Source organism: Morchella importuna, assembly GCF_003444635.1.
Source record: "Morchella importuna strain M04M26 chromosome Unknown Morimp01GS050, whole genome shotgun sequence".
NCBI lineage: Eukaryota > Fungi > Ascomycota > Pezizomycetes > Pezizales > Morchellaceae > Morchella > Morchella importuna.
In genome coordinates, this window is record NW_025763447.1 from 1 (window position 1) to 24,138 (window position 24,138).

Genomic DNA, 24,138 nt, shown 5'->3' on the forward strand with positions numbered 1-24,138 from the left:
CAGTCATCAGAATGGCTCCCACCAAGCGCTCCTCCGGTTCAGCACCTCTTGCCCCAAAGCGCCCACGACTCCCAAAACGACCTGAAGAACATGACGATTTACTGACTGACGAGTCTGAAATATGTTACCGAACATTGACTCCACTGCCAGCCCGCACTCGGAGTAGTCAATCGACTACCGCCGCTCAAATAACTCGGAAAGGTCTTCTCCGTTCCTCCGAAACCCCACTGGGAGGAGCAGTCCTAGGAGGGTAGAATTTCATCTCCCCGAGGACCATACTGATAATTTTGAAGCGCAGGAGGAGCCTGAGGCAATTGAGGCGCCAGAGGTGGAAGAAACTGTTGATACTAGCCACTCAGACTATGATGATGCTCCGGAGAATGACCACGAGAGCTCTGAGGAGGATGAGGATGAACCAGAGGATGAACCTCAAGCCCCCCCCCATCTTACACCCAGAAGTCTCAGACTGTCGGAAAGAGACCTCATACAGTTCAGCCGACTACTGCCAGAGCACTGGGCAATGCTCGGAGGAAACCAACTGGCGCGGTAGCGGAGGTCATTGCTTCTTCCAACGTGTCGGTGGACGTGGTACAGGTTCGACTCAATCTCGCTCATTGATGCTTTTTAACATGTAAGTATTAGTGGCTAACGATTCAGAGGGGAACTCGACCGGGCGCGAAAGTAATACGTAAACAAGGTCAAGGGAGAGCAGCACCCACTTCAGCACGCAGCCAGAATGCATCCCAGAGAGCACTCCCGGCATCCCAGAGAGCACCCCCAACACCCTCACAGTCTAGGCCCTCTGCACCTGTTTAAGCTCATGAGTATACCTCTTCTACGCGCCATATCGATTTTTCCTCGATGCGCTCTCGATACGGGGAGTCGTCCCCACTTACCGGACATATCGTTCTTCACCGCCTAGCGAGGCAATTGGCGAGAACTCTGTGAGCAGTCGTCAGATTCCTTCAAGCCAACTTCACGGTCAAGGTAGATCGCGAAGAGTCTACGAAATCGAGTACCTTCCCTCATCTAGGGAGGAGGACGAGAGTACTCCGATGCCGGAAAGCGAGGGTATTTTGATTCCGGGAAGCGAGGTTAGTATTCCGGAGGATACTCACGACGTCTTTGAGAACACTGGCGACATTCCTTCGAGCCAATTGACTCAGAGGTCTGTGGTCCCTAACTCTAGGAGTGCAAATGTGCTGTTGTAGCGGGGGTCTATAGGCGTGAGGACTATGGTGCCAAGGAATACAACCGAGGCAAGGACGTAGCAATAGGTATTCAGGACTATGGACTTCGGGACGGCTCTACCTGGTATGACCAACCGGGGGAACCCTATGACGAGGCGTGGGACAAGAGTAGTATTCGTGGAGTAGATACAAGAAGTTCCGTGAAGAGAAAAGGAAAGGAAGGAAAGCATGAGAAGGCACGAGACAACACCCCTTTATATACCCAGCCTCTAGTCCGTCGATGACTCATACCTCGCGTAACGGAATCCAAAAGAACATAACGGAAAACCTATTACAAATCATAGTTCAACTGCGCTATTCCTTCTCTTCACAACCCAAACTATCACCTTAGCCGAAATATAATATTGCCGTTACAGACTACGCCCCCTTCTAAGGCCTACCTCCTGGTAGGCTTAGGTTTCCGTGGATAGCGTTCATGGAACCGTCGAACAATATCAGGTGAATGCTCAAGGTCCGATAGCGGTTGCCAAGAGGCATCTTCGTATCCAGTATATCGTACCAGATACTCGAAGGCACCCCTTCGTTTCCTAGAGTCCACAATATCCTCGACTTCCCATTCTTCTTCCCCTTCGATCTCAACTGGAGGTGGTGGTGACTGTTGTTGTCCAGGTAATGGATTACCCGCTTCAGGTGATAACAATGAAACGTGGAATACTGGATGGGTCTTCATGGAGCGGGGAAGTTCTAGCTCATAAGCATAGGGGTTGACGATTCGTTTGATGCTGTAAGGACCAATCCGTTTCCAATCAAACTTCTTGGAGGGTCGCTTTGTTAGAATATGGCGGGTTGACAAGAAAACTTTGTCTCCTATACGATAACGATTCTTAATCGTAATTGCATTGAGGCCCCGATAGTCGACACATAAACGAAGAGTTCCATCGGCTTTCTTGACGAATAATATAGGTGCTCCTGCTGGCGATTCACTATGTCGGATAATTCCCTTAGGTAGGTTCTCTTGAAGGTACTCCCAGAGTGCCTTCAATTCAACTTGGGATAGGGCATATATTGGTCCCCATGGCGGTTGCTTGCCTTCCTCTAATACTATCTTCATATCATGGAATGGTCGATGTGGCGGAAGTGCAGAAGCATCATTTTCTTCAAACATATGGATATAGTGATGGAACTCCTTTGGTATTAGTTGGTTGATATCGATTGTAGGTTCCCCGGTCGCCAAAATGGTAACGGCGTGGGTTTCCGGTAGAGGAATTGATATGCCATGAACTATAACTGTGGTTCCACTAAGCGAGCAATTTTGACAGCAGTTTTGAGAGTCGAAAATAAGTAAATTTTCCTTTGGTCGAATGGTAACGTCATGACGTCGCATCCAAGGTATCCCCATCACAATCGGATAGTGTCCCAACTTTGTCACAAAACATGATGCAGTTTCTCGATGGCCATGAATGTCTAGCGAGACATCGATAATATGGGTAATCTTTCCTGACTTGATCGGTCTGCCGTCTATAACGTCTACGTGGCGTGGTATTTTAAGGGGGGTCATGGTGAGATTGTTGTGGCGTGCAAAAGATTCATCGATGAAAGCATATCCTGATGCTCCGGTATCAATAAGGGCGTAGGTGGGTACGAAAGTATTTTTATTCTGTGAGATTGAACAAGTTACTACAAATTGGTTCCCATCCATTTCCTCCTCTGATACCGAAAAACCAGAAATATGCATCCTAGAAAAATCCTTAAATGGTCCCTGGGCTAAGCCACTTAGTGCAGGGACAAATCTTTTGCCGACTCGTTATCACTTCCATCATTTTCCTCTATCCTCAATGCTGCTCCTCTCATCACCGGTCTTTTTGGTTGATTTCCAGTTGCCCTTGCTTGGGGGCAATCTCTAACTATGTGGCCGACCCCTCCGCAATAGAAACATCGGCCCTCAGCTAAGCGGGCATTTCTTTCGGTAGGGGTGGGGCGACGACGTCCCCCGGAGAGATCCATCGGTACATCACCTCCCGGGCGGAACGAGGGATGGTTCTCGGGGGCAGGTGCGTTGACAGCTGGGGCGGCAGCACGAGGAATAGGGGCAGGATTTCCCGGGGGGGGGCAAGGGGTCGGAGCAGCAGTAGCATTCCAAGGCTTTTTATTTCCTCGTTTAGCTTCTGCCGCTCGTCGTCGATTATCTAACCGTTGCAAGAGGATCGCACATGCATCTACCGTCGCAGGAGTTTCATGGTGTATCATTGATTCATCGAGTTCTGCATTAATGCCTTCCATCAAAGCCTCAATCCTAGAGACTTCATCCATCCCTGACTCGGCAGCATACCGTTGAAATTCGGCGAAGTAATCAGCAAAGGTTCGGTTTCGTTGACGGATGTTTCTAAGATTCCTCCTAGCCGTACGCATTCGATCGGGGTCCCCGAAAGCAGTATCCAAGATTTCATAAAACCGTAACATGGAAGGCAAAGCAATACCTTCTTCTCCGACATATTGTAAGAACTGATTGGCGGCAACACCCTCCAATCGGCTGAATGCATAGGATAACTTAGACTGTAGTGTGGGAAAGCGGTCGGCATTTCCCAATAGCTTGATCCTCATCTGTTGCTTGAATAGGTGTAGTCTTTCTCGATCGCGATCTCCCCTAAATACTTCAGGGTTTGGGAGTTTTTCCGACCGTTGGGTAACCACTGGGACAGGTGGAACTGGAGGTACCGGTGGGGCATTATCTTCTCCGATTGGTTCTTCATCAGGGGCAACCACTTCAACAGCAACTCGATGGCCTCTGGCAGCGGCTAGATCTCGTTCAAACATTTCCCTCGCATTTCCAGCCTCCCTTTCTACCTCCTGTAAGTCCGTTGCATACTGAGCAAGGCCATGTTGTGCCCGTTGAAGAAGTGCATAGGCTTCTATTCCAACATTGCCATCCACCTCTGGGTGTTCTTGAAAAAAGGTCTGAAGGGCATTGCTTAGCTGTTGGTAATCAATAGGAAGATGTGTTGCCATGGTAGACTATGGTGTTGTATTAGTTGGCAATAGAGGACGGAACTTGGTGTAGCGGGGGTCTATAGGCGTGAGGACTATGGTGCCAAGGAATACAACCGAGGCAAGGACGTAGCAATAGGTATTCAGGACTATGGACTTCGGGACGGCTCTACCTGGTATGACCAACCGGGGGAACCCTATGACGAGGCGTGGGACAAGAGTAGTATTCGTGGAGTAGATACAAGAAGTTCCGTGAAGAGAAAAGGAAAGGAAGGAAAGCATGAGAAGGCACGAGACAACACCCCTTTATATACCCAGCCTCTAGTCCGTCGATGACTCATACCTCGCGTAACGGAATCCAAAAGAACATAACGGAAAACCTATTACAAATCATAGTTCAACTGCGCTATTCCTTCTCTTCACAACCCAAACTATCACCTTAGCCGAAATATAATATTGCCGTTACAGCTGTCAGTGCAGGCTCAGAGGATTGAGAAGGAGTGTAGCGTGTTAATCGGGGAGCATACTCTTCTACATGAGCCCTTTCCACCTGCAGCAAGACTTTCGGTACTGGTAGTGAGCATGTGGGCAACTGCTAGTCGCCGAGTGGGGTGTAGAGTAGACCTTGATGAGGTCGTTATTAAACAGGTGAGTGCCCCCAAAAGGATTACGAGTGCTCTGGAAGCATAATTGAGAATGATAGGTCAGAAGTCTGCACTCCCGTGTCCGTTCCCACTTGATGCACGAGGTGAAAGGGCGCCTGGCGGACTCTACGATATACGGGCTTGGAAATTTTGTGGGGCCTGAGGCGAGGGCGGCTCAAGTGGAATACCTTTTGAAGAATGATCGTTTCTTGAGCCCCCAACAGCATTACGAGGTATGATGCCAGTGGATGCCCAGAGAGCACTCGGGATAGCCGGTAACAGATTCTAGACCTACCGACTGCGCTTCCTGGCTCCGGAAATTATCGATATATTGTATTTTAAATACTTCGATGGGGTAAGAATGCGAGGGGTTAGGGATCCCGAATTTCTAGAGCGGATAACCCCTACCCTTATTTGCCTGATATCGACGGCGATCTGGCACGGCATTCGGGCGTGGTCAACAGGGAGTTACGTGAAGCCTGATAATTTTCAGTCGCAGAATGAGAGTGTTGTGAGTAAGTATGGCCCGATGCCCTCATTGATATGGCGAGTGCCTTGGGAGCAATGACGGATGCTCCTAGGGCTATACGGGATTGCCAAGCTGACATCCAAACACGAGTAGAAACGTTCAACAGGATGAGCAACACTTGGAAGGGGAGAAGTAAACAGAACCAGGAGGCAACCTTGGAGGTAATCAAAGATAACCTTCGAGAAAAGGTATGATACTTCTAGATGCCGGTAATGCGAGTGGTATTCTAAATGCTAACCCTAATAGATACGAGATAAAAAAGGGGTAACGATTGAGATTATACCGGAGGAGGGTTTTAGCGAGGACGATGAAGCTCTGGCTGCGGATCTTGCCGCATTCCGAGATGCTCGGAGAACACCCACGAGTGCTCCAGGAGGTCGGGTTGATTCCGACAGCGCCCAGGACGAAGTGATTAATGCCCGACTTCGCGGCATTGACACCGAAGAGGAGGGGGAGGAGGAAGAAGAAGAGCCGGAATTACCTGTAGCGGGGGATTACGAAGGGGGGGGGAGGAGGATGTGTAGAACAATCACGAGTGCTAAGGGAGATAGTGGGAGATTTCTTCTGATTCGTATATTGTATTAGGGTTAGTTAGAGTGTTAAATGGCGTATTGTATTTAGTATTAGGCGGAGGATCACGGTGTTGAATACACCAATTCTCAAAGTGCAGTCGCGAGTGCTCTGGAGACAGTAGAGATCGTCGTGCGAGTGATGTTTTTGTAATCTCATGGGGGAATTGTGAATACCAGAGGCCGGAACGGTGGAGAGGTGTATGCCTAGAGAGAACGGGGCGCCGACATGTAGGAATCGGTACGTCGGGCATGAGCCAGATTTCAAAGCACCCCATCCGGCAACGTCAGGGGGAGTCAGGGCAATCATTCTATCCCCAGAGCCCGCTGGAGCAGTGAAGAGTGCTCCAGGAGCAGTCAGGATATCCAAGCGTGCAACTGGCGTTCTCTAGCGGGTAGAGTGACGTCCTAGTTACACCGGGCGCTATTATTTAGTGTCGGGGCCCGTTGTGCGGACTAGTGTGCGCTGGGGCGGAATAATGTGCGCCAGACCTCGCCAGGAGCACTGGCGGTATCTCTGGAGGGGTAGTTTACCTACCGAGCGCCCTGAGCGCCCTGAGCGCCCCGGGCGTCTGGCGAAGGCTACAGGTTTGCTGATGACTGGACTACGTTATCCGCTGGAACATTGACCGACATGAGACAGGTTCTGATCTCGGGAAAACCATCCTACAACTACGAATAGAGAAACCCCCCTAAATCCTCAGGAGACTATGGCATCGGACAAACTGGGAAAAACTGGAGGAGAATATCTCGGGCCTGCACCTCCGCCCGAAGCATGGGAAAGCCAGAACCACACAAAACGATCGGTCGATTTCATCCTCGAACATATAGATAGCCTAATAGAGCAAGTCACCCCATGGAGCCAAGGACACCTCAAATCTAAGAAGTGGTGGACCCCAGAGCTGAAAGAACTCAAATCAACCCTCAACACACTAGAAAGGAAAGCCAGAAACACCCAAAAGACTGAAGACAGGGAATCCCTCAGGAAAGTGAGCAGAAAGTAGACCGCAGCGATCCGTAAAGCCAAGGCAGAACAAAGTGAGAAAGAACTCACGGAGGCCAAGGGAAGTGCCATCTGGAACCTAATCAACACGGGGAAAAGAAGGGACACTACAATCCCAACTATTCAAGGTGAAGAAACGTTTGCGGGGAAGTGCCAAGCTCTAAGAGCCCAACTCTTCCCCACAAATTGGACGTCCCCCAACAACCCCCCACTCCAAATCAGATCCCCCTCCTTTAACCTTAGTGACGATTTTCAGGAAGTAACAACAGAAGAAATTACATCCGCAATCAAATCATGCCCAATACACTCGGCCACTGGACCCGATAACATCTCATACCCATTCATACAGGCAACAATCAAGGCAAACACCCAACTCTTCCAAAACATGTTCTCAGCCATGCTCCGACATGGAGTCCAACCGGATAGATGGAAAATTGCAAAATGCATACCAATCCCGAAACCAGGAAAACCCGACTATTCATCAGGCAAAGCCTATCGACCCATCTCCCTGTTACAATGCGTAAGCAAAGTACTGGAAAAGGTAGTGGCAACAAGACTATGCACCGCCGGATCCATACTAGAAACCCTCAGTAAAGACCAATTCGGAGGAAGACCAACAATCTCAGCAATTGATGCCCTACTACGAACCCTCACACCCATCTTACAAAACCTCCTGATTACACGGACTACAGGAACTACCCCAGACAGACCAGCTCTCCTCACAAATGATAGACAAGGAGCCTTTAACTGCGTCGACCATCTCCTACTCGCAGAAATTATGACTCAACAAAAATTCCCAACATACCTAACCAACTGGTGTAAAGAGTTCAACACCAACCGAACGCTCCAATTCCAATTCAACAACGAACTGGAATCACCACAACCATATACCTCAGGACTGCCCCAAGGCTCCCCCTTATCCCCAGTATTATTTATGATATACGCTGGGGTGATAACAGATCCCACCAATTCCCCCAAAGAAACCAACACCACCTATATCGACGATGATGCACTCGTACAACTCGCAAAGTCCCCCCTCTACATCACCAAAAGACTCAACGAAAGAATGGCTGAAAGAGTCAGGAAAGCAGCACCCCTCAATATCAAATACGAACCACAGAAATCTGACCTGGTATTCTTCAAACCCACAACGTCGAGTACCCCAACTCCCAGAAACTTGGTAATAATCACAAAAGAAGAAATCCAACCTAAAGACAGACTCAAATATTTGGAGTCTGGCTGGACTCAAACCTCTCCTTCCGACCCCACATCGAAGAAACCATCGCCAAAGGCCTTAAAGCCATAAGCAGAATCAGAAACATCGCATAACTCCCCGGAACAACAGTAAAATCCATCCATCACATCATTGTCCAAGGCTTCCTCCCCACCATCCTATTTGGATCAGAGGCATGTTGGACGGGAGACGACCATATCCTCCGATCACTATCCCCACTTTATAATAAAGCTGCAAGGATAGTCACAGGCCTACCCCGCTGGACAAAAACCGAAAGACTGCTGAAAGAGGCAGCCCTCCCCCCACTCGAACACCTCCTCAACCACAAATCACGAAAATACGGGACGCGTATCCTTTGCCACCCTGCCGACCACCCACTCAACGAAGGTCTCATACAGCTCCTCCCCACTAGAATTAAAAACACAGAAGGCACAGGCCTACATCGGATTGCATCACTCATGCTACCCTTCCAACAACCAGGCCACCGCAGAGAGCGATGGATCCAGAACGACACACTTACCAGATGACTGCTAGAAGAATGGAACTCCATCTCATGCACCAACTACTATGAGCCAGGAACCCTAAAGCTCCACCCCAAACAAACAAAACTTCCCCGATCCAAAACGAAATTCATACACCGCATACGATGTCAAGTCACCAGGATAGACAGATACCCAGCTTTCACGGAACCCGACCTTTGACAATCTGGCTAAGAACAATCCTTCAAACACACCATAATTGAGTGCCCGCGATGGACACAAATACGAAGGCCACTCATGGACAAGATCCCAGGACCACCCACCTGGGAAAACTGCTTATTCACCAACCTTAATGTTTACCTGGTTCTACAATTCGCAGCAAAAACCAACCTACTCGACTGGTACGAAATGGACGAGGAGGACCCAGAGGAATGATGAACAGTTTCTTTGGTTTTCTCTCTTTCCTTTTCTATACCTTCTTATGATTCTTTACGTTCTTTTCCCTTTCCGTTTCTTTCTGTTTCCTTCCGTTCTTTTCTATGTTTGATGGCGGAGGATCCGGCGTGCGATAAGTCCTGTACTTCAAAGCAATATAAAATCCAAATCCTGTATTTACCCGAGGCAGACTGCTCGAGGGTACAGGGGACCCCCTCCCGTTTCGACATCCTGACTCTCGAATTGCTTCAGGCCCTGAATAAGACGCCCCCCTATCTACCGGGTTGAAGCCTTTTACTAGGACGCGTCATTCTTCTTACCCCTCCTCAAACCCGTCGGCTCCCCCGATTGTGAAACCTAAACGACCAGCCGTTCAAGGCTGTAATGGCAATATTGTATTTCGGCTAAAGGCGATAGATTGGATTGTGAAGAGGAGGTATTGCGTGGTTGAACTATGATTTGTAATGGGGTTTCTGTTATGTTCTTTCGATTTCCGTTACGCGGGGTATTAATCATCAACGGACTAGGAGTTGGATATATAAGGGGGCGTTGTCTCATGCCTTTTTACGTTTCCCTTCCTTTCCTCTTTTCTTTACGGAACCTTTGTATCTACTCCACGAATACTACTTTCGTTCTACGCCTCGTCATAGGGTTCAACTAGTTGTCATACTAGGTAGAGCCACTCCATAGCCCATAGTCTTGAACACCTATTGCCACGTCCTCGTCTCGGTTGTATTCATTGGTACCATAGTCCCTACGTCCATAGACCCCCGTTACACCAAGTTGCGTCCTCTATTGTCAACCAATACAACACTATAGTCTACCATGGCGACAAATCTTCCTATTGATTATCAACAGCTAAGCCATGCCCTTCAGGCCTTCTTTCAAGAACATCCAGAGGTGGATGGCAATGTTGGAATAGAAGCCTATGCACTTCTTCAACGGGCACAACATGGCCTTGCTCAGTATGCAACGGACTTACAAGAGGTGGAGAGGGAGGCTGGAAATGCGAGAGAGATGTTTGAACGAGATCTAGCCGCTGCCAGGGGCCACCGAGTTGCTGTTGAAGTGGTTGCCCCTGATGAAGAACCAATCGGAGATGATAATGCCCCACCGGTACCTCCAGTTCCACCTGTTCCAGTGGTTACCCAACAGTCGGAAAAGCTCCCAGATCCTGAAGTGTTTAGGGGAGATCGCGATCGAGAAAGACTACATCTATTCAAGCAACAGATGAGGATCAAGCTATTGGGAAAACTCCGACCGCTTTCTCACACTACAGTCCAAGTTATCCTATGCATTCAGCCGATTGTAGGGTTTCGCCGCCAATCAGTTCTTACAATATGTCGGAGAAGAAGGCATTGCTTTGCCTTCCATGTTACGGTTTTATGAAATCTTGGATACCGCTTTTGGGGACCCTGATCGAATGCGTACGGCTAGGAGGAACCTTAGGAACATCCGTCAACGAAACCGAACCTTTGCTGATTACTTCGCCGAATTCCAGCGGTATGCTGCCGAGTCAGGGATGGATGAAGTCTCGAGGATTGAGGCTTTGATGGAAGGCATTAATGCGGAACTCGATGAATCAATGATACACCATAAAACTCCTGCGACGGTAGATGCATGTGCGACACTCTTACAACGGTTAGATAATTGACGACGAGCGGCAGAAGCTAAGCGAGGAAATAAAAAGCCTTGGAATGCTACTGCTACTCCGACTCCTCGCCCCCCACCAGTGAATCCTGCCCCTACTGTAACGGGGGTCTATGGGCGTAGGGACTATGGTGCCAAGGAATACAACCGAGGCGAAGACGTAGCAATAGGTAATCGAGACTATGGACTATGGAGTGGCTCTACCTAGTATGACTAACTAGTTGAACCCTATTACGAGGCGTAGAACAAAGTAATATCGTGGAGTAAATACAAAGGTTCCGTGAGAAGAAGAGGAAAGGAAGGAAAACATCAAAAGGCACGAAACAACGCCCCCTTATATATCCAACTCCTAGTCCGTTGATGACTAATGCCCCGCGTAATGGACACTGAAAGAATATAACAGAAACCCAATTACAAATCATAGTTCAACCGCGCAATACCTCCTCTTCACAATCCAATCTACCACTTTAGCCGAAATACAATATTGCCGTTACACCTACTCCTCACGCTGCCGCCCCAGCTGTCAATGCACCTGCCCCTGAGAACCATCCCTAATTCCGCCCGGAAGGTGATGTACCAATGGATCTGTCCGGGGGACGTCGTCGCCCCACACCCACCGAAGGAAATGCCCGCTTAGCTGAGGGCCGATGTTTCTATTGCGGAGGAGTCGGACACATAGTTAGAGATTGCCCCCAAGCAAGGGCAACTGGAAATCAACCAAAAAGACCGGTGATGAGAGGAGCAGCATTGAGGATAGAGGAAAATGATGGAAGTGATAACGAGTCGGCAAAAGATTTGTCCCTGCACTAAGTGGCTTAGCCCAGGGACCATTTAAGGATTTTTCTAGGATGCATATTTCTGGTTTTTCGGTATCAGAGGAGGAAATGGATGGGAACCAATTTGTAGTAACTTGTTCAATTTCACAGAATAAAAATACTTTCGTACCCACCTATGCCCTTATTGATACCGGAGCATCAGGATATGCTTTCATCGATGAATCTTTTGGACGCCACAACAATCTCACCATGACCCTACTCAAAATACCACGCCATGCAGATGTTATAGACGGCAGACCTATTGTAACGGCAATATTATCTGTTGGTTAGAATGATCGATTGAATTGTGAAGGGAAGGTATTGCGTAGTTGAATTAGGATTGGTAATGGGGTTTCTGTTATGTTCTTTTGGTTTCCGTTACGCGAGGTATGAGTCATCAACGGACTAGAGGCTGGATATATAAAGGAGTGTTGTCTCGTGCCTTCTCATGTTTTCCTTACTTTCTTCTTCTCTTCACGGAACCTTTGTATTTACTCCACGAATACTACTTTTGCTCTACGCCTCGTCATAGGGTTCAACTAGTCGTCATACTAGGAAGAGCCACCCCATAGCCCATAGTCTTGAATACCTATTGTCACGTACCCGCCTCGGTTGTATTCCTTGGCACCATAGTCCCTACGTCCATAGACCACCGTTACACCTATCAAGTCAGGAAAGATTACTCATATTGTTGATGTCTCGCTAGACATTCATGGCCATCGAGAAACTGCATCATGTTGTGTGACAAAGTTGGGACACTATCCGATTGTGATGGGGATACCTTGGATGCGACGCCATGATGTTATGATTCGACCAAAGGAAAATTTGCTTATCTTCGACTCTCAAAGCTGCTGTCAACATTGTTCGCTTAGTGGAACTGCAATTACGGTTCATGGTATATCAATTCCCCTACCTGAAACTCATACCGTTACCGTCTCAGCGACCGAAAAACCTACCATCGATATTAAACAACTAATACCGAAGGAGTTCCACCGCCATATCCACATGTTTGAAGAATATGACGCTTCAATACTTCCGCCACATCGACCGTTCCATGATATGAAGATAGTATTAGAAGAAGGCAAACAACCACCATGGGACCAATATACGCTCTATCCCAAATTGAGTTGAAAGCACTCTGGGATTATCTTCAAGAAAATCTGCCCAAGGGAATTATCCGCCATAGTCAATCGCCAGCAGGAGCACCTATACTATTCGTCAAGAAAGCCGATGGAACTCTTCGTTTATGTGTCGACTATCGAGGCCTCAATGCAATTACGATTAAGAATCGTTACCCATTGCCGTTATTGAAGGAAACTTTGGCCAAATTGTCGAAAGCAAAATATTATACCAAGTTAGATTTGCGCTGGGGATATAACCAAATCAGGATAGCGGAAGGAGACGAATGGAAAACGGCATTCCGGACTCGATATGGACACTTTGAATATACGGTAATGCCTTTTGGATTAGCGAACGCTCCTGCTACGTTTCAACACTGGATCAATGACATCCTGCGCCCCTATCTCGATCAATTTGTGACAGCCTATTTAGACGATATTCTCATCTATTCCGAATCCCTTGCAGAGCATAAGGACCATATTCAAAAGGTTTTAACGGTACTTGATGAGAATCATGTCCACCTCAAACCCGAAAAATGTGAATTTATGGTTCAAGAAACGAAATATCTCGGCCTAATCCTCACCCCAAATGGCAACAGAATGGATCCAAAGAAAGTTATTGATGTTCTAGAATGATCTACACCGACAAATCTTCATGATGTTCAAGTATTTTTGGGATTTGCAAATTTTTATCGACGGTTTATCTTAGGATATTCAAAGATTGTCGCCCCGCTTACAGCTCTAACGAAGAAAAATGTTAAATTCGAATGGACGGATGAAAGGGAGAAAGCATTTCAAATCTTGAAGGAGATGTTTACAACGGCACCTATACTAGTTCATTTCAATCCGAATCAAAAGATTGTAGTGGAAACCGATGCATCCGACTATGTTTCGGCAGGGATTCTATCACAATGTGATGATGAGGGAGTTTTATATCCGGTAGCTTTTTTTTCCAAGAAACATTCCCCTGCGGAATGTAACATTGAAATCTACGATAAAGAACTTCTAGCAATCGTACGATGTTTCGAAGAGTGGCGACATCATCTAGAAGGAGCACAATTCCCTATTGAAGTTCTCAGCGATCACCGAAACCTGGAATATTTCATGACGACAAAATTATTAAATCGTCGGCAAGCTCGTTGGTCTGAATTTCTTTCACGTTTCGATTTCGTTATACAATTTCGACCGGGAAAACAAGGAGCAAAACCGGATGCACTAACTAGAAGGTCAGGTGACCTCCCTAAAGAGGGGGATGAACGGTTGATGCATCAGAGCCAAGTGGTTCTGAAGAGAAAAAATTTGGATGCAAAGCTAAGTTTGTTCGCGGGTTCTTTATCAAATGAATCTGCTGAAGGAATGTCTACTGTGGAGGAGTTGTTTTCAAAAGCTTACCAAGTTGATAGTTTCCCAAACGAAACCCTCGCTATGCTTCGGAGTGACGTTCATCACTCTAATAAAACTTCACTTGCCGAATGTACGGAAGACAACAACAGTCGGCTACTTTATCGAGGTGCACTATACGTACCAAATGATAATGACCTCCGGCTGAGGCTCCTACAAGAACATCACGATAAAGTATCAGCAAGTCATCCGGGTAGAGCGAAGACTTTGGAACTCCTAAGCCGGGAATATTATTGGCCACAAATGCGGAAGTATGTCGATCGATATGTTAGGAATTGCAATATGTGTGTCCGTAGCAAGGCACCACGTAATGCGCCTTATGGAGTACTTCGCCCAATGCCAATACCCGATGGACCATGGACGGATGTTTCGATGGATTTTGTCACTGACCTCCCTGGGAGTGAGGGGTATAATGCGATCCTAGTTGTTGTTGATAGATTAACCAAAATGCGACATCTGATACCAACGACTAAAGAGGTGTATTCGAAGAGGGTAGCGATGTTGTATATCGATAATGTGTGGAAGCTACATGGACTACCTGATACTGTCGTGTCCGATAGAGGAACACAATCCGTTGCGGAATTTTGGAAACCATTTTGCAAACGCCTGGAAATATCCCCACGATTCTCCACCGCCTTCCATCCTCAGACCGATGGACAAACCGAAAGGTTCAATGCCGTAATGGAACAGTATCTTCGAAGTTATGTCTCTTATCAACAATTGTAACGGCAATATTCTATTTCGGCTAAGGTGATAGATTGGGTTGTGAAGAGAAGGAATCGCGCAGTTGGACTATGATTTGTAATGGGTTTTCTGTTATGTTCTTTCGGTTTCCGTTACGCAAGATATTAGTCATCAACGGACTAGGAGTTGGATATATAAGGGGGTGTTGTCTCGTGCATTTTCATGTTTTCCTTCCTTTCCTCTCCTCTTCACGGAACCTCCTGTATCTACCCCAACGAATACTACTTTTGCTCTACGCTTCGTCCTAGGTTCAATTAGTTGTCAAACTAGATAGAGCCACTCCATAGCCCATAGTCCTGAATACCTATTGCCACGTCCTCGCCTCGGTTGTATTCCTTGGCACCATAGTCCCTACGTCCATAGACCACCGTTACAACAATGTAACGGCAATATTATATTTCGGCTAAGGTGATAGATTGGGTTGTGAAGAGAAGGAATCGCGCAGTTGGACTATGATTTGTAATGGGTTTTCTGTTATGTTCTTTCGGTTTCCGTTACGCAATATATTAGTCATCAACGGACTAGGAGTTGGGTATATAAGGGGGTTTTGTCTTGTGCCTTTTCATGTTTTCCTTCTTTTCCTCTTCTCTTCACGGAACCTCCTGTCTCTACTCCACGAATACTACTTTTGTTCTACGCCTCGCCATAGGGTTCAACTAGTTGTCATACTAGATAGAGCCACTCCATAGTCCATAGTCTTGAGTACCTATTGCCACGTCCTCGCCTTAGTTGTATTCCTTGGCAGCATAGTCCCTGCGTCCATAGACACCCGTTACACTAGGTTCCGTCCCTTATCGCCAACCAATGCAACACTATAGCCTACAATGTCGGAACACGTTCCCATCGATTACCAACAACTAAGCGACACCCTTCAAACCTTTTTCCAAGAACATCCACAGGTCGATAATACTGTCGGAATAGAAGCTTATGCACTCCTTCAAAGAGCCCAACATGGTCTCGCTCAGTATGCAACGGACTTACAAGAGGTGGAGAGAGAGGCTGGAAATGCAAGGGAGATGTTCGAACGAGACCTTGCTGCTGCTCGAGCCCAGCGGGTCGCTGTTGAAGTAGTTGCCCCTGATGAAGAACCGATTGGTGGTGATGATGCTCCACCCGCGCCTCCAATACCACCCGTTGTGGCTACTACCCAGCGGTCGGAAAAGCTCCCAGATCCTGAGGTGTTTAGGGGAGATCGCGATCGAGAAAGATTACACCTATTCAAACAACAGATGAGGATTAAACTATTGGGAAATGCCAACCGCTTTCCCACACTACAGTCCAAATTATCTTATGCATTCAGCCGATTGGAAGGTGTCGTCGCCAATCAGTTCTTACAATATGTCGGAGAAGAAGGCATCGCTTTGCTTTCCATGTTGCGGTTTTATGAAATCTTAGATAGTGCTTTTGGGGATCCTGATCGAATCCGTATGGCTAGGAAGAACCTTAGGAACATCCGTCAACGAAACCGAACCTTTGCTGATTACTTCGCCGAATTCCAACGATATGCTGCCGAGTCAGGGATGGATGAAGTCTCTCGGATTGAGGCTTTGATGGAGGGTATTAATGCGGAACTCGATGAATCGATGATACACCATGAAACTCCTGCGACAGTAGATGCCTGCGCGACACTTTTGCAACGGTTAGATAATCGACAACGAGCGGCAGAAGCTAAGCGAGGAAATAAAAAGCCTTGGAATGCTACTGCTGCTCCGACCCGTCGCCCTCCACCAGGGAATCCTGTGCCTACCCCTCGCGCTGCCGCCCCAGCTGTCAATGCACCTGCCCCTGAGAACCATCCCTCATTCCGCCCGGAAGGTGATGTACCAATGGATCTGTCCGGAGGACGTCGTCGCCCCACCCCCGCCGAAAGAAATACCCGCTTAGCTGAGGGCCGATGTTTCTATTGCGGAGGAGTCGGACATATGGTTAGGGATTGCCCCCAGGCAAGGGCAACTGGAAATCAACCAAGGAGACCGGTGATGAGAGGAGCAGCATTGAGGATAGAGGAAAATGAGGGAAGCGATAATGAGTCGGCAAAAGATTTGTCCCTGCACTAAGTGGCTTAGCCCAGGGGCCATTTAATGATTTTTCTAGGATGAATATTTCTGGTTTTTCGGTATCAGAGGAGGAAATGGATGGGAACCAATTTGTAGTAACTTGTTCAATTTCACAGAATAAAAATACTTTCGTACCCACCTACGCCCTTATTGATACCGGAGCCTCAGGATTTGCTTTCATCGATGAATCTTTTGCACGCCACAACAATCTCACCATGACCCCACTCAAAATACCCCGCCATGTGGATGTTATAGATGGTAGACCTATCAAGTCAGGGAGGATTACCCATATTGTCGATGTCTCGCTAGACATTCATGGCCATCGAGAGACTGCGTCATGTTTTGTGACCAAATTGGGACATTATCCGATTGTGATTGGGATACCTTGGATGCGACGCCATGATGTCATCAGCAAGCTAGCATCCGCCTCCGGGGGATTGTCCCTTTCTCCAAAGGTTGATGCCAAGACAACTAGTCTCCCTACCCCTCCCATGTCTCCTCACCACCTCGCCTAATCCGTTGAGCCTCCGGAGTAACCTGGCACTCTCTGGAGAACTCTCCGCCTCAATTTCTTCTCTTGAGTCTCTCCCGCTTCCTCTTTAACCAGGCTTCCCGAGCCTTCTAAAAGGCTTCCTAGACATTTCAGCGGGCCTCTCGAGCTTCTCACAACCCTCCCCAGCCACTCGACACCCTTAGACCACTCCCCAACAGGCTCCGCGAGTCTCCCAAAAAGCCTCTTGAGCCCCCTCAACCTCTCTCAAGGCCCCGACTCGTCTTATAAATCTATAGGCTTCTCGAGACCCCCAAACGCTCTTCAAGCCCCACTTAGCCACTCTATAGGCGCCTCACGCCCCCCCTTAAACCACCCAAAATCTACCCAACAGGCCCCTCGAGCCTTCCAAAAAGCCCCTCGCGCCACTCCTGATCTCTCAAGCCGCTCGGCTAGTTACAAAACCTAACACCTAACACTTTTACTTGAGCCTTTACCAGCCCTTGGATTTCTTATCTGTTGAATCTTATATTGCCCATGTATATACATATCGTTTAAGAGGACCAGTCTTCAGAAGCATTTGCCTAGGCTCTTTAAGCCCTCGTTAACCTTATACATGTAATTCGTTCGAAGTTCTTAAATCTACTCTAGTGTTTACCAGCCATTGTCCCTGCCACAATTCCAACAAATGTGCCATTCCCAAGACGCTACGAGTATTAATTATCCAAAATCTTTGCCGGGAGTGCCTCGCGACTCTTAGAAGTCCATGCGAGCCTTCAGGAAGGCCCCTGTCCCTTGCCTCCAGCAGCTCAAACAAGCAAAGTTGATATGTCTTTCTAGTAAAGATATCACGTAGTCTGAATATTGCCTTCAGGTGCCTTGATAAACGTCCCTGAAATGCTCCCCAGGGGTCCGTAGTACCTTAATCCAAGCCCAATCATTCCGAACTTCCCTTTTCCTGAACAAATCCTCTCCAGTGCATCGTATGTTATGTATCTCGTAGCTATCACTCTTTTGGAACACTGATACTGGCACCTGCAGGCATTTGAAATACCTCACTGGGTAGTCAAGAAGGCTTAACAAGCCTCCTTCTTCCCGTTGTAGTCCCTGACCATATTCCGATACAGCTCTGGCAAGTGTAGTCTTGTTCATCTTGATAATGTCTGCGATATCAGATAACCAGATCGCCGAATTGTCCGGCGTCGTCATCTTAGGTTTCTGTGGTGCATCTCCGTCCAGCAATCGCTCACTGCCTCCTCTTTGTTGGTCTTCATTTTTGAAAATCTCCAATAGGTCTCTCAAGCTTTCTCGATGGCTCAGCAGGCCCTCATAATGCTCGGGCAGGGAGAAAACAATATCTTTCAAATTCAATACTCTCATCTCCATCACCATACGCCTTGGGTGGTAATCAAGAATCTGGACCGTGGCATCTACCTTATTCGAAGCAGTATAGGCCATCTTAATTTGCCGCCGATGAGCCAACTCACTGACATCCGTTGAAAACATGGGTATATTTCCGAATCGCTCCACATGCTCTCTAAAGTGTGATAGTAGATGCATCTTAATGAAATTAAAATGGGACCCCTCCCGAATCTCTTGAACCTCTTCTAGGCCTCTCCCAAGGCTTCCGGAGCCTTGCAGTGCTTTTGTTCGATCCTTGGCGTCCTTCCTCGTTCGTTTATAGGCCCGGAATTCGAGAAATACATCTTTATACTTGTGAAAGTTTTCGAGATAGCTTTGCAGATACTCTAGAGTCTCCTTTGTATGAGTTGTATACTGTTCCATGAGGTGGAAGTCAATCAACGCTCGTACACACCGCAAAGCTCTACTAAAGTCTTTCCGTGCCGCCATTGGAGGGACTTGTAAAGCCACCGCAAAGGCTCCCAAAACTATCCGGCCAAGATGTCGCATTTCTTTACCCTGCCACTGTGTAGTTGCTCGATACGCTTTGTTGGGCACAGCGAGCCCTGGATAAGGCCCGATAGAGGACCAAGCTCGATCAAACTCCTCTATTCGATTGTGTTTCTTAAGAAACCCCTGAACCCACTCCATCATGTGTTTCAATAGTCCCAGGTAGATATTGTGTAGTATGTCGGGCTTGTGGAGATCATAGGCGCTGGTCCTCGGCAAGGCCCAAAAGGCATTGTAGAGGGTCTTTAAAGACTTTGATACAAGGTATTCCACGGGTGCTGCGTTAGACCTATTATCCTCATATTCCTTTACGATCTCAACATATCGCTCCTGAATCCGTGGCGGGCTTTCGTGAAGGCTTCTCAAGCCTTTGAAATCAACCTCACATCGTGGGCAGGCATGATTGTTGATATTTTGTAGCGAGGCGTGTTCTGGCTGATCGGCAACCCAGGCACATAGTATAGGGAAACACAGGCGATCGTAGCCATCAGCGCACGCTATAAGCTCACCGTTTTGTGCAGGGCCCCGAAGGCCTTCCAAAATCTTTCCCAAAACTTTGTGAAGGGCGATCTGGTTCTCTCGACGATGTTCATTTGCCCGTACTCCCAATTTCCGTGGAACTGGTAAAAGAGGCAGAAGTATGAATGCAAAACTGGAAGGTTTATTGTGTATTTCTGAAGTGATATTTCCAATCGTTAAGTAAACAGGCCAGGCCTTCTTGTCACCACTGAAATTCGTTAGGTGCGTTCCATCTGATGTGCAAATCACTGGTACCACTGTTGATCCCTCTGGCAGAGTATTCTTAACCTCCGTTAGAAAGGCTCAGTAAGCATTCACGAGGGCTTTACAAACCTGCATCTCCCACCACCAGTCTGCCGTATGCATTTCACCGTACATTCGCTCGCCTGGCTCATTGTACTCCATCGTTGGGGCATACACCAAAGATTCTCTGAATGCACGTTGCCCCAGAAGGAATCGCACCACACTCATAGGGTCCCGGTAATAGTATGCAATCTTCTCGCCCCCCAACTCGACCTCTGAGTGCATCCAACCTTCTCTTCCTAAACCGTCCCTAGAAACCATCTCATCAAGATGGCCTGTAAAGCCTTTTCCATTGTGGTAGGAGCCTTTCCCTGCGCCTGCCGCTCGAAAAAAAATCGTCTATTTGACCCTGCGATATGTGGGATCGCAGGAACCAACATGATAATTCAAACTCCTTTGCTGATTTGAAAGGTTGCCACGGGTTGGACAGAAGGCTCTCTGAGCTCTCGGAATATCCTGTGGAGGGGAAAAGTTGCTCCCCTGCACCCTCATACACGGTAGTTGCTGGTCTGAACATGCTGTCTCGTTCTGTCAACGAGTCTGTGTCATCGTTTGATTCATTATCAGACTCGCTTTGGTCTACGCTCGTGGGACCCAAGGAAAAGATCCCAACATTCAACAATTCGTTTCCGTATAGTCCTCCCGGGCCTTCTACAAGGTTCACCGAATCCTCAGCACGGTGTGTAAGCTGACTGTTGTACCATTCAACTGCCTTCTCTGCGTAGACTCTTGAAAGATGTCGATCGAAACTACCAGGACTTGCGTAGCTCCTTATGCAGAAAGGGCATCGTGATCTCATTGTTGATTGATATTTGATGTTACCGATAACGCCGAGGTGTCGGGTGGGCTCCTAAGACCATCCAAAAAGCTCCAATGACTTGGAACAAATGATTTGTCATCTTAGTCTTGGCAAATAGCTCTCCACACACTAAACCAAAACTGACACCGTTAACGCAGAGGTGTCCGGGAGGGCTCCTCAAGCCATCTAAAAGGCTCCTAAAGCCATCTAAAAGGCTCTGAAAGCCATCCAAAAGAAATGACTTGGCACAAATGATTTGTCAACCTAGTCTTGGCAAATAGCTCTCCACACGCTAAACCAAAAACTGACCTAGTGCATGGTGGTTAGGCTTATTGAGCTCATAAATGTGTTTGTTAGGCCTTTGAAAAGGTCCGAACCACCAACCCGAGTGATATAGCATGACCCAACTTCAGCAAACAATACCAACTCGATATATGACGTAGTATAGGATCCTCATCTAGGAGAATATATATAGGCACCCCCCTACACGCTCGCGGAGCTTTCTAGTAGGCCATTCGCACTCTTGATACTCCCCCAGGCCCCCAAGTTAAGCTAGGGTCAGGATTTCAACTAACGTTCACTTGAATATAACCCACGGATATATAAAATGGTACGTTGACCTTTCTAATTCTAAATACATATCATTCACATATCTATACACAGACTCGACCTTTGGGAGAATTCCCCCATTGCCCTGGAGCTTGGTATTCCTCCGACAAAGACTCACGAGAACGCAAACATCCGCGCATTAGCGAATCCACCCCAACCCCAATAGCACCCCCTCTGGCCTTCGTCAACCCTCCAGTCGAAGCATCCATTCCGGCCGAAGAAGCACCTGCAGAAGAAGCACCTGCAGTCGAAGACCAGGCCTTTCCGGAATCTCCCCAAGCCTCTCAAAGCACACAGGCATACGCGGACCGCTTGGTACTAGCATTTGACTATCTCGAGGAAGGCGAAGAACCACCTCCAGTTGAAGAGACTCCCAGGCCTCTGAAGACAATGATTTCGAAGACTTTGACGCGGTCGCGCTCCTAGCAGCGTACGAAGCACACATACAGCAAATCAAGGACCACCACGCCACCCTCGCTGCAACAAAAACAGTTGTACCAGAAATCGCAAGCAGAGCTAGTAGAGCCGATACAGAATCTCTCCCGGAAGCCTCTGGTGGAGCCTCTCCTGGACCCGAATGCCTAACATGCTCTCGACCACGCGCATCAAGCCTCGAGGTAGGCCGCTCCGCCTTGCAAGAAGAACAACAAAGCAAAATCTCCAAACCCCCAACTCCGAGTCGACCCCCCTTTGAATATACTGGTAATCCCGAAGAAAGCGATACCGAAAGCAACACAACTATCCTCGACGAACCCGACGCCCCCCAATCAACAAAGGCTCGTTCAAAGGCTCCTGCGACCCCTCAAAAGGCTCAAAAGGCTTCAGCCGATTCACCAAGCGACGCCGAAAGCGACACAACTATCCACGACGAACCCGACGAACCCCAATCAGCAAAGGCTCGTTCAAAGCCTCCTGCGACCCCTGAAAAGGCTCAAAAGGCTTCAGCCGATTCACCAAGCATGCCACCACGCAGGGGAAGAGCCTCAGCTGCCTATAAGATTACCAGTATTGAACAGATGAGGGAGATTCTGCAACTTACTGGAAGAGATGATGTCTACAGGGCTCTGCGTACTGCGCTCAGTGATGAGATGACAAGAATTGGCTGGGTCAACAAGACAACCTCTGGACTTGATTTATTCGGGCGATTGAGGGATTGGCTTATAAATCACAAAGTTCTCAAAGCCTTAAAGCAAAGTTACATGAGGAAGGGCTCGGAGGCCTCCGAGAAGATCAAAGCAGCCCTCGGTTATCTCATTGGCGACCGATCCCACAAAGTGAACAGAGCCCACACCCGTGGAGCCAGGGCTTAAGCCGAAATCATTGAGGGGGGAGGCGAGTCCAACGAGAATCCCACCTTGGCTGCGGCAGAGGTTTGGAAGGCCATGGGAATACCCTACAGGCCTGCAATAACCGTACATGTTATTGACCCAACGAAGATGGGAGCCGTCGTCAGCGCGGCTTACCGTGAGATTGACTAGTACGGTCCAGCAGCACTACCGGTGTCTATAGGCGTCCTCGAGGAGGTGTCCTTAGCAGAGTTGGCCAAGGTCGCAATGAAGCGTATCCCAAAAGTTGCCGACGGTCTGCCCCCGAGGGTCATCCGGGCCTTCTACGTAGCCATGTCAAACGGACCCCCTAGGACGGCTGGGGCAGCGTATGCACTTAATCCGGAAAATGTTCGTATTGGCGACGCGGAGGAGTTGGAGGCCTGGCTCAAGACCAGTGAAGCCAAACCTTTGAGGCTTTGTGCCGTGCTCCATAGGCCTCGTGCACTGCTTGCCGGGCCTAAACATAGACCCGAAACTCCTCCGCCTGATGGGTGGGAGGACCTGGATGAACACGATTTCCAAATGATAGAAGTCGATAAGGAGGAGCAAATGCTTACCTTTATTGATAAGGTAAATAACACTGGTCTGAATTTTGCTATGCCCCAAAGCGATACCGGTTTCCAGGAGTTAATGGCGGTATTTGATGAACGGGTGGAAAGATACCAAACAATAGGGCGTAGGCTAGTTAGGCGGTATAGATTGAAGTTTCCGAATCGCATTGGCTTTATGTCTTGCCACCATGACCGCCTCAAGATTTGGACATTGGCTGAGAGAAACCATGTATTTAGGCATAACGGCGGCATAGGTGGAGACGAAAACGATGTCGAAGAAGAAGGCGACGACGATGGGGATGACGATGACGGTAACTGATAATGCTAGCTAGGGGCGGCATGTTAAGCTATTTGAAAGGCTCGAGGAGCCTTCTTGGGGATCATTGGTTTGTTGATCAGTTTTTATTTTTTTTATTAGCCAAGTGCCGTATCTGGTAAGTGTAGTTGCCTTTTTAGGCTTTTTATATCTGTTTTGGAATTAGCTTACCTTATCTATTTGGTGAGCGCTATACGTATGTTCGGCTAGAGAAGGCTTGAGAAGCCTTCTTCAAAGCTTGTTAGGCAGTTTTTTTCTTTTTCTATTTCTGGTGCAGCTGCCTCTTTAGACTTTCTTATCTGTTTTAGAGTTAGTCGCCTCATCTTAGCATTTATTAATACTTATAAGATTTGTTTTTCCTCCCGCGTTTTCTTCATTGGCGATTCAAAAGGCTTCCTAAGCCTTTAGACGATAGGCGGGTGACTATAAGCGGTATAGCTCAGCCCAAGAAAATGCAGA

At 47.9% G+C, this 24,138-nt stretch overlaps 7 protein-coding genes across 7 annotated transcripts; 4 read left to right on the forward strand and 3 right to left on the reverse strand.

Moving 5' to 3' along the window:
- Window positions 1-1,626: 1,626 nt before the first annotated feature.
- LAJ45_10742 (uncharacterized protein) lies at window positions 1,627-2,748 on the reverse strand (the record flags this gene model as incomplete). The annotated part of the gene is made up of 1 exon (XM_046120258.1): window positions 1,627-2,748. One exon carries the CDS (start codon window positions 2,746-2,748, stop codon window positions 1,627-1,629), a length of 1,122 nt encoding a protein of 373 aa, XP_045966486.1.
- Window positions 2,749-2,963: 215 nt separating this feature from the next.
- Window positions 2,964-4,196, reverse strand: LAJ45_10743 (uncharacterized protein; the record flags this gene model as incomplete). The annotated part of the gene is made up of 1 exon (XM_046120259.1): window positions 2,964-4,196. The coding sequence occupies one exon, from the start codon at window positions 4,194-4,196 to the stop codon at window positions 2,964-2,966; it is 1,233 nt and encodes a 410-aa protein (XP_045966487.1).
- A 1,187-nt stretch (window positions 4,197-5,383) lies between these two features.
- Window positions 5,384-5,933, forward strand: LAJ45_10744 (uncharacterized protein; the record flags this gene model as incomplete). Its single annotated transcript, XM_046120260.1, has 2 exons — window positions 5,384-5,536; window positions 5,595-5,933. 2 exons carry the CDS (start codon window positions 5,384-5,386, stop codon window positions 5,931-5,933), a joined length of 492 nt encoding a protein of 163 aa, XP_045966488.1.
- A 3,960-nt stretch (window positions 5,934-9,893) lies between these two features.
- LAJ45_10745 (uncharacterized protein) lies at window positions 9,894-10,722 on the forward strand (the record flags this gene model as incomplete). The annotated part of the gene is made up of 2 exons (XM_046120261.1): window positions 9,894-10,247; window positions 10,381-10,722. 2 exons carry the CDS (start codon window positions 9,894-9,896, stop codon window positions 10,720-10,722), a joined length of 696 nt encoding a protein of 231 aa, XP_045966489.1.
- Window positions 10,723-18,213: 7,491 nt separating this feature from the next.
- On the reverse strand, window positions 18,214-20,875 carry LAJ45_10746 (uncharacterized protein; the record flags this gene model as incomplete). Its single annotated transcript, XM_046120262.1, has 3 exons — window positions 18,214-20,055; window positions 20,107-20,393; window positions 20,455-20,875. 3 exons carry the CDS (start codon window positions 20,873-20,875, stop codon window positions 18,214-18,216), a joined length of 2,550 nt encoding a protein of 849 aa, XP_045966490.1.
- A 607-nt stretch (window positions 20,876-21,482) lies between these two features.
- Window positions 21,483-22,794, forward strand: LAJ45_10747 (uncharacterized protein; the record flags this gene model as incomplete). The annotated part of the gene is made up of 3 exons (XM_046120263.1): window positions 21,483-21,485; window positions 21,539-21,799; window positions 21,862-22,794. 3 exons carry the CDS (start codon window positions 21,483-21,485, stop codon window positions 22,792-22,794), a joined length of 1,197 nt encoding a protein of 398 aa, XP_045966491.1.
- Window positions 22,795-23,037: 243 nt separating this feature from the next.
- Window positions 23,038-23,682, forward strand: LAJ45_10748 (uncharacterized protein; the record flags this gene model as incomplete). Its single annotated transcript, XM_046120264.1, has 1 exon — window positions 23,038-23,682. One exon carries the CDS (start codon window positions 23,038-23,040, stop codon window positions 23,680-23,682), a length of 645 nt encoding a protein of 214 aa, XP_045966492.1.
- Between the last annotated feature and the right edge of the window lie 456 nt (window positions 23,683-24,138).